This window comes from Phyllostomus hastatus, unplaced genomic scaffold (genome assembly GCF_019186645.2).
Source record: "Phyllostomus hastatus isolate PE091 unplaced genomic scaffold, TTU_PhHast_1.1 phas_contig_16, whole genome shotgun sequence".
In the NCBI taxonomy this organism is placed as follows: domain Eukaryota; kingdom Metazoa; phylum Chordata; class Mammalia; order Chiroptera; family Phyllostomidae; genus Phyllostomus; species Phyllostomus hastatus.
In genome coordinates, this window is record NW_025333643.1 from 18,956,773 (window position 1) to 18,968,985 (window position 12,213).

General features: G+C 51.5%; 1 protein-coding gene across 1 annotated transcript; it reads right to left on the reverse strand.

Moving 5' to 3' along the window:
• Positions 1–4,065: 4,065 nt before the first annotated feature.
• FEZF2 (FEZ family zinc finger 2) lies at positions 4,066–7,706 on the reverse strand. The gene is made up of 5 exons (XM_045832420.1): positions 7,591–7,706; positions 6,258–7,155; positions 5,811–5,945; positions 5,482–5,614; positions 4,066–4,575 (listed from the first exon to the last, which is right to left on the reverse strand). Exons 2-5 carry the CDS (start codon positions 7,095–7,097, stop codon positions 4,316–4,318), a joined length of 1,368 nt encoding a protein of 455 aa, XP_045688376.1. The 5' UTR covers positions 7,098–7,155; positions 7,591–7,706; the 3' UTR covers positions 4,066–4,315.
• Positions 7,707–12,213: the final 4,507 nt, after the last annotated feature.

The window sequence follows — 12,213 nt, forward strand, 5'->3', positions numbered from 1 at the left end:
TCGTACATGGGCCCGATTGTTGACAGTTCATTATTGCGCTTTTGTCCATTTAATCTTTCTTGCTGTGTTTTGCATGTGCATGCCTTAATGAGCTCCGTTGGCAATTAACATGTTTCTAGGAGCAAACTGGTTGCTCAGACGGTTGAGAGGGAAGTGCAGGGAAAAGGGCAACGCAGCTGCCTTGAGGTTGTTTATTTCCCAGCGTTTTCTCAAGACTCCTGTCCTCTCTTTGGCAGACCCCCACCCCTCACTTTTACTCGTCTGCCTTTATCCTGAAGCCCATTCAGAACCAGCACACCTGGATGCCTTGTTGCTATAACTCTTGGGCCTGGCTCAGGCAGCCCTCTACCGTCTTGGGAGCCAAACAGCCCTATGGGGACTTTATAGACCTACTTCTGCAGCCAAGGCAAGAAGAAGCACAGTGCTCCCCCAAATACGTCTGGATGCTGGCAACTTCTCTGTGTCGCTCTTTGCAGAGAGGAACCTCTAACCCGCCTAAGGCAATAGGACTGTACAATCTGTTATGTACAAGGCTGTGGCTTTGGAAGAAGGAGAGGGTTTTTTTTTTTTTTTTTTTGAGTCTTGCTGGCAAGATTGCTGAAGTGTGAGCAGTCATGGACAGAACAAACATCTTGTAGGGGAAAAGATAATTGGAGTCTTTTTTGTGTCTGTGACAGGATCCCCCTCCCCCGCAATTTGATTTGTTTCAAATATTTCTTAAGGGTGGACTCTTCAATTCAATCAAGGTTAGAATATTAACATGCAGCTGATGACTACCTTGTTTCAGTCATTTACTAATATTGCAAACTACAAGTCATGCAAACAGTTTAATATTAAGAGAGAAAAAAATCAGAAAACAGAGCATTTCACCCATTAATTCCAATGCATGGTGAATAACTAAGAAGGATCCTAATTAAGATGGTTATTGAGAGGACTTAGAGTTGCCTTCAGCACCTGCACTGTCTGTAAAAGATGTTTATGATTCAGGCAAAAGGTTCATTTTCTCTTGGTACTAATTTTCCGGTGAAGGAATCCTTTATTAAACCCCACACTTGAAGGAAGCAGACATCTTACACCCGGGAGGAGTGACTTCAAACCTGTGGAAAGTAGAGCTAAGCTCTATAGATAGAGAATAACTCTGTTTATCTACAATTACCACCAGATGTGAAATAACACCTTCTCAGGTGAGAGCGATTGGCAGGAGCTGGTGTGAAGGTTAAGTAACAATCAGATTATGAGAAAACAACCTCAAGGAGGTTGCAGTAAGCAAGAAACTCTGCTCAGGTTTGCCTCAGAGCCCGTTACTGCAGAGATGAGCAGTCCAAGAGAGAAATGCCTTCTGCGCCACCTATTAGTTTTATTTCATTTGCTATCTAGTTTGCAAGAATGCCATCTTCACCCCTCTCCAGAACTGCACCTGAAAACAAAATTTCTCCAGTTTTATGAATGGGCAACATTTTTATCTTTTTCCTGTGAAAATTTATTACAGAAAAATTTCTCTAAGAAAGTTCTCTCACTTGATGGTTGGAAAGTTAATACCCTGGAAGGGGAATACTCCACTTAGTTTTTATTTATATTTCCTTCTTAAAGGGAAAGCGGAGCACTTGATCGCGATTTCCACTTGCAGGCTAACTTTTAAACCCAATTCTCTAAGAAGACGCATTTACACCAAATTTTGTGGTGTCTGCCCCTTGCCCAAAGTTCTGGAACTATTCAGAAACAAGGTGCGTTTGCCTCGACTATTGTCGAGCACAACAAGCACAGCTGCAAAGGGCCCTTTTCAGGAATTCAAGAAGGAACCCATTTTGGTTGGGGGTACTGCCCTGGGGCACCCACGATCTCTCAGAAATGGGGGAGGGGTGTGCGTAGGAGGCGGGGCTAATAAAACCTTTTCCGAGAACAAGGGAAGGCGCGGGCTCCTCCAGCCAGCCCTTGAGATAAATGCCTGGGAAAAGCTAGGCGATATTTCCATATTCTTAGCCGTCAAGTCCTTCTCGCCCATCCTGGGGTTTCCTGGAGTTTGTGGCATCTACCGAGATTTCGGAGTTAAATTCCGAAAATCTGCATATCCCTCTGGGTCCCAATCTCCCCTCAGTGAACTGCAGCCAGAACGAGCTAACATTTAAATTCCTCCTCGCTTCCTCATCCCCTCCTCCCCTGGCTGCGTCTTCCCAGACTTGGGGTCTGGGGGAGGATACAAAAACGAGGACGCTCTCCTTTCAGGAAATGGAATTATAATGTACACGTTCCTATTTCTGAATCGGAGGTACTAAAAATACCCTCGCGACAGCCTGAGGAAGCTGTCGCCGTCCTCTGTACAAACAAAATCGACAATTCTCCTTCCCCACGCAATGGATCTGCGAATTGGACTGGGGGCCTGGGACCCGGCCGTTGACTGTGACTAGGACAAAGCTTTCACCCAGCTGCTGAACGTCTTTCCTGGGTCCCAACCTGAAGATTCCTCCTCAACTACGAGGACTGGAAGCAGTTTAGACTCCCTAAAAGTTCGAATCCCAGTCCTACCTAGTCCCCGTGACCCTAAGAGTGTCATTTAGCTTCTCTCTGCCTCAACTTCTCCGTCCATCCGTAAAGTGGCAACAATCACCCCGCAGCTTGCGGGTTGTGAACATTCGAAAGAATGTGTACCGAGGGCCTGGCATGAAACAAGCTCTCAAGAAATGCTAGCTTTCAAAATTGTGTAAGCCTCTGAAGGGAGGAGTACTAAGCGCCTAGAGTATACCCAGCGTTAGAATAACCAGATAACAAGTCACGTTCAGAGTTACTTGGGGATTTCCTTTCTCATCTTTCCCTCCAAATAGCCTCCAACTGCCGTGGAAGCCCGCGTCAGACCAGCGCCCAGCCTCCGCTGCCCTAGCTCTTGCAATAGCAAGGCTCTGTGGAAGCGCACTCCCAGGCCCGCGCCGCCTTTCCTCCTGGCGTTGGGAAACATTGTTCCAAAAGACGTGGGCTGAATCCCCGTTCAAATATTAAGAGTGTGTATGTGGTGGTGGTGGGGGGGGGGGGGGGAGGTCCGGAGGTCCGAGCCAGTAATCCGAGCTTTTGATTATCCAGATTCGGATCAAACGGGGCGGTGGCGGCCGACCCCCTCCTGGGAATGATTAGATGATTAATGTAATGCTGTTTGAAGGGTCTCTGTTTTCTCTCTTAATTTGGGTCATTACTTAGGAAGCAAGCGTGAAATCATTTCATCAGCGTGCTCGGCGGCGGAGATAGCTATTCAGGAAATGGGCTAACTGCGTGGTAATCAAAGAGCTGGAGGCAGCGGCTGCGAGCTCCGGGAGTCCCGGTGCGCCCTCCCGCGGCAGGGCGCCCGGCACCCGGAGTCAGGCCCCAGATCAGCAGCGTGGATCAGGGAGCCCCAGAGCTCAGCCTGGGCTGCGGATCCTTGGCCTTCAGCCCTCGCCTCCAGAAAAGATTGGGAAGAAGGGTTGTCCCCGTTAGGTCGTCCAGAGAAGGGTACATGTCCAGGAGCGCCCCGGCTGGGCAGTGCCTCAGCCGTTTATCCCCGCGCAATGCTGCGCTTTGCTCAAGGACGCACCCCAAACCTGCTCCCCAATATTCAACCACTTTAACCCTTTAAAAAAATTCTCACTCAAATAAAGCAACACCCAGAATTCCAAGCGTCGGAACATTCACCAAATAGAAAAATTTCGTTATGTGGAGGCCGATGCAGGCCTTTTCACCCTGGCTCTTGGGGTTGTGTAGGGGAGCAGGGTGTTAACGGGCAAGCACCTCAGGAACACGGGTTGGGCTTCATCGTTGTCCCAGCGCACCAAAGAAGTCGCGTTTGGACAGGAAAATGCTATAAATGCCTATTTCCTTCTCATTCTTCGGGGTTGCTGAGCTGACCTTGCGGCGAGGGTGAGGGGGCGGGGAAGAAAACGCGCACTAATGATTCTGTTTATTGAATTATATATGTATATATTCCGTGTTCGCATGTACAGCAGGATTTACATGACTGTATAAAGATGGCTGGGGGCGCCGTGCTCTTTCCAGGCATTCACGTGACAGACTCCTGTTAAAACCCACCGCCCGAGGAGAAGCCAAGGCCTGGAATTAAATAGTTTTCGGCATTGGGTTTAAGTAAGTTTCCCGAATACGCAAAGGTGGGAGACACTTGTTTACTGCCAGTCATCGAGGAAACGTTTAGCTTTCCAAAAATATGCTGGTTTCGATAAATAGATTTTAGCCTCTCTGCTATAGTTTTTTTCCCTCTTAATTTTAGAAATAAGTTTATACATGTGATCTGTTTGGGGATTGGGTGGGGCGGGAAAGGAGGGCGAGGCAGTAGCTCTCAACTCTGTACTGTCCGAGTTAGGTCCTTTGTGGAGGGGGCGGCAGGGCCCACGCTGTCGTGGAGTTTGCGCACGTGTTTCTTTAAATCAAAGTTTCTGCAAAACCCTTTGCCGCAAGTGGCGCACGTGAAAGGCTTCTTGTCGTTGTGCGTGTGCATGTGGAAGGTCAGGTTGTAGACCTGGTGGAAGGCCTTGTTGCAGATGGTGCATTTGTACTGCTTTTCGCCGCTGTGGGTCAGCTTGTGGTTCTTGTAGTTCCCTACAGGAGACCAAAAACAAAAACGTGGGGGAATGAAGTGGATTGGGGGGAGGCGGCGGGGAGTCTGGACGTCCGGGGGTTGTCTCAGGGGCCCGAGCAAAGAAAGCGATGCTTGGCTAAGCGGGCGCGACCTCTCAAAGTGAAGAAGTTGTCAAACCTCGTGTGCGTCAAGCCCGGAGCGCTCACGACCTGCTGGAAGGCCGAGTCCGGAGTTGCCGCCCAGGGCCTCTGCCCCGCCTTGCCCTGAGGCCTGCCTGGCGTCCCGCCCGCTGTGCTCCGCGAGCCTGGAAACTTTTGCGCAGCCCAGAGACACTCCGGGTCCTACTCTGGGCTACTACTTCGCTCCAAGAAATTCTCACGAACTCGGGCTTCATTTTATTTTCCTTCTCATTAAACAAAAAAAAATTCCTTCTGGTCCCCCAACCATCACCTGGGGACATGACAATGTTTTGGAAAATCCAAGAGGTGTCCCGCGGGTTGGGGGTACTCTGGACAGTTAGCAGTTTCCCCCACCCTTAAGTTGTTTCCAAGTGGTGGATTTTGCCACGATTTTTTTTCATTAGAAAGGGGAGTCTCGGCTACAAAGGGAAGCTTTTCCTGTAGGACAATACTCACTTTCTCCCACTGTCTTTCCCTCCACCCCTGCCTTCCTTCCCACCCGCCAAATGCGGAGTCTCTCTCTATGCAACCAACCTGAATCCAGCGAGGTCTACTAACATCGCCGAGGGAGCTTCTTCCCAAACCCAGCACAACCCTATTGCAAAGAAATGCTGCTCCCAAGCCCGCAGCTCTCGAATTTTTTGTTTGTTTGTTTTGTTTTGTTTTGTTTTGTTTTGTTTTCCCTTGTGGAGGTGACCCGCCGAGTTCCGGGGTGAGATGAAAAGAGGGCCTCTCCCCGAACGTTACCTTTTTGGTGAAAGCCTTTGCCGCAAAATTCGCAGACGAAGGGCTTGTAGCCCGCGTGGATGCGGATGTGCGTGTTGAGTGTGGAGCTGCGGTTGAAGGCTTTGCCGCACTGGTTACACTTATGAGGCTTTTCCTGCGGAGAGGGGCGGGAACACAGTGAGGTTGATCGCCCCGCAGGGAAAGGCTGCCTCCGGGAAATTTGAAGGAACACCTTGAAGCAACAAGGGCACTCCGGGAGGGGTGCGGGAACCCTCGGCCATCCTCTCCCCAAAGACTTTGCTCCAGCGCGGGATGTTGCGCGCGAACTGGGCCGGACCCGGGGCACGTACCTGGGTGTGAATAATTTTGTGTCTGCACAGCGTGCTGGCCTGGCGGAAGCCTTTGCCGCAGACTTTGCACACGAAGGGTCTGGCTCCGGTGTGGACTGGCATGTGGCGGGTGAGGTTATAATGAGCATTAAACACCTAAGGAAGGACGTGACGGGGCCTTGTGGTGGGTCCATCAGAGAGTCTAGCATCAGCCCCGGGAGGCCACAGCCTACTTTGCCCAACCAACAATACCCTCCCCCAACCAGAGCCCTTTCATTTTGCAAAGGGCTTCCCAAACCTCTGCTCACGCCTGTACTGTGTGGCTAGTGACAACGGCATCCCCATTTTACAGAACAGGAAACCGAGGCCCCTGATTCGAGTAGACAGGTACCAGGGAGCCCCTAAACTTGAGAAAGAGGACTTCCAGGCTGCTCCCCCCTCCGAGACCCCACAGACCCCAGGCCTCACCTTGCCGCACACCTCGCAGGTGAAGTTTTTAGGCTTGCCATCCGCGGAGGCTCCAGGCAGCTTGCCGTGGCTCTTGACGCCCCCGCGCTCGGCAGTCAGGGCCGAGTTTTCTTTCAGCACCTGTTCCAGCGGCGCGGGCAAGCGCTCCTTATGGGCATAGGGGGCCGGATGGGAAAATTTGTCCGCGGCCAGGCCAGCCAATTTGGCATTCTCCAGCAAAAAGAGCTTGGGGTGCGCGGCCAGGGCGGTGGGGGCCTGTGCGTTGAGAAGGCTGGACGGGAAGAGGTGGCCGCCGAGCAGCTCAGAGGGAGGGTACGCGGCAGAGTCCAGGTAGTTGAAGTAGTAGAGCGAGCCGCTGGCCGGCAGCCCCACCGCGTGGTTGATGACCTGCGGTTTGATGACCCTGCCGGCGGGCAGCGCAGACGGCGCCAGGCCCAGCTCGGCCTTGCAGCACACGCCACAGTTGGTTTTGCACAAGCCGCTGGCGCCGCACACCGGAGCCCCCCCGCCGCCACCGCCTCCTCCTCCGCCACCGCCCGCCCGGAGGCTGCTTTTCCAGAGCTCGGAGTAACTGAGCAGCGTCTTGGACGGCACGTCGTAGCCTAGGGGCTGGAGAGGGATCATGCAGGGCAGCGGGGAGCACAAGTTCAGCAGTTTCTTGCCCTGGCCGCTGTCTGCCTCCAATGCCCCCGGCCGGGGCTCCAAGGGCTCACGGGGCTCCGACGTCTTAGCCATGATGCGCTCGATGGAGAAGGCCAGAGTCTTGGAAGTGGCCGGCGACGTTCCGGCTCTAGGACAGGCCGGGGGCACCATGGTCTCCAGGGAAGCCGAGCTTGCCATGGCGCACAGAGCCGAGTTTTGCCGGACTGGGCCAGGGCGCAGCCTCTCTCCTCTAAGTCTGCATTCCAGAAAAGGCAGGGAGGGAAACCACAATTTAATAAGCACCTTGTCGGGTCCAGGTCACCCATTTGCATTCAAATGAACAGGGGCAGAACAAAGTGCACCCAAGGGTACCAAATTACCGCCCATTAACCCGGCGCGCAAAGGAACCCACCAGCCCCTGCCTTGGGACTTTGAAAGGGGAAGAAGGGGGAGGGCTTACAAAGAAAAAGGAAAGAGAGAGAGAGAGAGAGAGAGAGAGAGAGAGAGAGAGAGAGAGAGAGAGAGAGAGAGAGAGAGAAAGAGAGAGAGAGAAAGGGAGAAAGAAAGAAAAGAGCCTTAAATTAGCCCCCCCTGAGCCGTTCCCTGGACCCCGGCCTCCGGCACGCGTGCTGGGAGCTGGACAGTGAAGAGGCAAAGTTAAAGAGGACCAGGAAAGGTACCTCGCGTTTACCTCTTTCCCCCACCGCCAAGGAGATGCGTTCCGAGCCATGCAGCGTGTTTCCTCTGTCACATTTTAATGGCAAACATCTTCCCCTCCGCGTGAGATCACTGTCTTTTACATTCAGCTGACATCACATGAAGTCACTTCAAGTGGAATGACTTGGGCGGCGGCGCGGCTCCAGTAGCGGCCCCTGTGTTCCCCCGCGCCTGCCGGCCGCCGCCACAGCCCCTCAAACTTTAAAAGGAGGCAACTGGCGCTCGCGCTCCCTTTGGGAAAGTGCGAGCGGTTCGCGAATCGGGAAGGAGGGGAGAGACGCGAGGGGGAGGGGGAGGAATCGTGATGGTTTTGCCGGTGGAAAAAAAGGTGGGGGGAGTCCAAACCCAAGCAGAGTTCTGTGCGTGAGTCACAACTTTGGGGGCCTACAGGTGTGGGGGACGCAGCGAGGGCGGGGGGCCCTGGATTCGTAGTCCCAAAGGGCCCCTTGGTGTCCGTCTAGTTGCCGAAGTGTCCCTTAGCCCTCTGCAGCCGAGCTGGGCATCGTGCTAATAAACTGCCAGTTACCCACGGAGCCGGCGCCAGCCCCGAACACGCGCAAATGATAATTACCTCATTAGGATGTGGCGCATGGACGCGAGCGCAGCGTTTGGAGGGGGAACTTGTTAATCGGGAAATATTAATTTATGCAAAAACAACGAGCTCGCCTTGGCTGGTGTCGGAGGTCGGGAGAGAGCTCCCGCCGCCTAAGGAGGACCCCAAAGCGTCGGGAAGATCAAGGCCGCGAGCCCAGATCCCCCATACCTTGGCGACTGGCGAGTGAGCCTCCCCCTCTCAGGCCAGCTCCCTGCCTGCGGCTGCGGGAGACTGCACCACTAGCTGAGGCCTGTTTGAGATCCTAATCGATCAGAATCGCTGATTTGTGATCGGGTGTCTGAGGCAAAGCCCCGCTCTGCTGCTGGTTTAGGACTGCGTGCAGGGAGGATTCAGGGGGCAGCTCTCCACGCTGATGGGTTCTTGCTGTTTGTATAATTGAGAAGGTCCAATCTCCACCTGTTTAAGGAGCAGATTGAAACAGCAGAACCTCCCCCTGGATCCTATTAAAACGTTTTTTCCTCCTAAGGCCATTCAGTCGAACCAATTTTCCGAAGTGATTCATAGAGCTGAAATCTGCCAAGGCAGCTCTTTCACTTTTAGCCACTAAAGCACCGCGTGGAACCGGGTTTTGTGTTTTTCTAAAATAAAGAGAAGGATTATCAGAGGGGAAAGGGAGGGAGCCCTGAGGGGGGCGGGAGAGACTTAGTGTGGCCAGAGGTACAAGCAGAGGGAAGAAAAGGCCCTTTTCTAGACAGGCCCCAACTAAGTTCGGAGGAATTCAGCGTTTTGTGCCTGGCGCACAAAAGCAGCGCTCTCGGAGCTCGGTATGGAGGGGCTGAATTCATCTGTTTGCAGACCGTTCCACCTGCGTATCACAACAAACTGCTCAAAGGCGCTCCAGCACTTTCAACAGGCCGGGTGCTCTTGGACAACAGAAGTGGTCAAGGCCTGAGGGTCCTTACCAGGTGGGGGTACCTCTAGCAAGAGAGCAGGGAGACAATTAGGTTTAGGAAAGGAGGAGAGGGGCGCATGGGTTTTTTAAAAAAAATACTTTTGGACGGTTTTGTTTGTGGGACAATTATATCTTGCCAGCCGGCTTTTGCCAGACCACCAGCTTTGTAGATGCAACCAGGGTGTAAGAGGATTAGAGTGGGTATAATATGAGCAAACAGGGTTGAGGGTTTGATAGTGAATTCCATCTCCAAAGACACACGATCTCGTGGAGCTCAAACAATTCTTGGTGGACACAAATTCTCTCCCTTTTCACTCAGGAACAGGTCTGGATGGCCTGAGTATTCCATCCTAGGCCTCCCTCTCTGCTGAAATCTGCCAAAAGACATTTGGGTAAAAACATCCTGGGAAAACCTTCAGGGAAAGGGACAAGGACAGGTTTAGTTTTAATGTCAGGCAATCACTCCTTTTTTTTTTCCCCCTTCAGAACTTCTCTTTCCTACCCACTCACCCTCTGAGTGCACTTTCAGACAGGGTATTGACATGGCAGGTTAAAGAAAGGAAAAGTATACTTGGAAAGCAAGGAGTAGGAACAAAGCAAGGTCTCTGAGGGAAAGTGGCCCACATGGTGACTGTCATGGGTAAATATTTTCACCCTGCCAAGCTCAGAAAGTGCCCCTAAATTCAGAGTCATGATACTGTTCCCCGACACTTTCCCCACCAACATCCAAATTCCAAAGCTAGAAAAAAACCTTGCTTCTCTGGAGGAGAACATTTCCATAGAGCCCATATAATATAGATGTCCAGAGAGGCAGAATTCCGGACCCAGTGTACCCCTATCCTATTCACGTGAAAGCAAGAACACAGATGAAGCACTCCTCCCACCCCACACACCACCACCAAACAAGAAACAAACCAACAACTCACCCTGACATTGAAAGAGTATCAATACACCCACAGGGTTTCAAAACTTGAATTTCTACCCTGACTTTCCTGTGAATCTCATTCAGCCACCAGCACTGTGCTCCAACACCCTTTCCAAATTGGGGAATTGTTGATCTCGGCAGCAGCTTGAGAGATCTGCTGGTTTGAAAGCTCCATCAGGCTGAAAGTCATCCCAAGGCTTCCTGTGAACCTGCCTTGCCATTCCTAGCCTGTGAACCTGCCTTGCCATTCCTAGCGCTGTTTGTAGCTGCATAAGCCATCTCTCTGCCCGGCATCACAAAGGAGTGCTACCTCCACGGAAAGAAAACAATTGGGTAAATACAAGTTGTCCCTAATGTGCCTCTTTTTCCAAATGTTGGGCGAGTACACTGGCTTTTATGAAAGTATTTAATTAGCTTCCACAAACTTCTTCCCTTGCCTGCAGATTATATTGAAGTGGAGGATTGGAAACTATTTTACACCTTGCCACTCACATGTTAATTAATCTCTATCTAACCCTAATTGCAGTTTATTCAAGCACCGCTCAACAGCTCACCCACACAATAAACACTGATCCTACTTTTATACATATTACTTCACGTTAACACATTGAGTAATTAACTCCAGTACCAACTAATAGTGCAAACAAATATTTTCTGTAAACGAGATGATTTCAGGCAGAAGAATAGAAGACTAGGGAAACGTGGTGCTCGGAGGAGAGAGTGCTGAGGTTTCACTTTGCTGCCCCCAACATTTCAATTTCTTCTCAATTGCAGTGTCTTTTGTTTCTTTTGAGGCTGAAATGCTTTTTTTAAAAAAGTGGGACAACCATAAGAATTAAGATTTGACATTTTTAAGGGATTGATGGAGGGGCGGTCTATGAGATACTGAGTAACTTTTTTCTACCTACACATTTTCAGTGAAGGAAAAGAAAGCCGGATAACTAGACAGGAAAGGCAATAGGAAGGTCCAGGGATAAGATATTTCAGGCATGTGAATCCATTCATGGAAAATAAAGTTTTCCAAAACCTCCCTTTCTAAGAAGTCCTGTCCTTTAAAGTCATGATTTTCCTGGTACAAAGTGAACTGAGACCGTGGAGGCAGACTGGAAGTCCCAGTCTCTCTCCCAACTCAGAGTGGTATACAAGCTCCACTTTGTTGAATCCGGTGCCTGTAGGTCGACAGCCAGACCAAAAGAGCCACCTGACCTGGTGGCATGCTATCGCTGCCCAAGCAAGGACTGCTAGGCCTCAGCTCAGGGTCCGCCCCAGGGACCGGATTCTTAGGCAACGCTCCCACAATTTCGGGAAACCCAGGTCTTCGGTGGCCAGCCTCACTGGACAGCGCAGGCTGCAGCCCACCGCTCTTGGCCTGTCAGGCCTGGACCCACCGTGGGGTCCTCCTTCTCTCTGAGGCAAAAACTCTCGGCCCTTATTCCCTGTACATCAGCCGAAAGCCAGACGCTTCGCCTCGGCCCATCTGGCCCACGCTTGGGCCTCAACACATCGGCTGTGGTAGGGAAACACTGCCAGAGTGAAGCCTGACGCCCCTCCACGGCCTGTGCTCTTCCTACGCTGCAGAACCGGGTGCCAAGGCTTGGCGCTTCTGCGGCTCCGCAAGGCCTGATCCAGATCGGGACCTCGAGGATCTGGGGCTGTGGGACTCCACACCCTGGCCAAGCCACTCGCGCACCACTGACTGAGGAGCCAGTCTCAACCCCAAGGACTGGAGCTCAATGTTTTAATAGAAATTGTAGTTTAAGCACAGCTGGCGGCTGTCTATTGGATTTTACAGGGGCTTCTCTTGTGGGAAGCATATTAAATATGACTGGCACGGCTGGCCTCTCCTCCTGCCCCCTCCCTCTGGCCTTTTCATGGTCACTAACTGGAATGCCGTCATGACGACTTTTGGTTAAAAAAAAATTTAATGCCAGAACTCACCCTCACTTTAGGACAACTTTCTTAGCAGAAGCCTTGCAGGAGTGTAGACAACCTCAGAGGAAAATCCCTTTCTTGAGGGAAAGCTCACCCATTTGCATCATTTATGGGATTGTAGAGGGGAAAGCCAAACATCTCTACTCCAAAAAGGTGTAATTCCAGTCCTGGTAGCTTGTATCTCTTGATTCTAGATGGCATTAATAAAAAATACTGTAATGCTTTTTCTTTG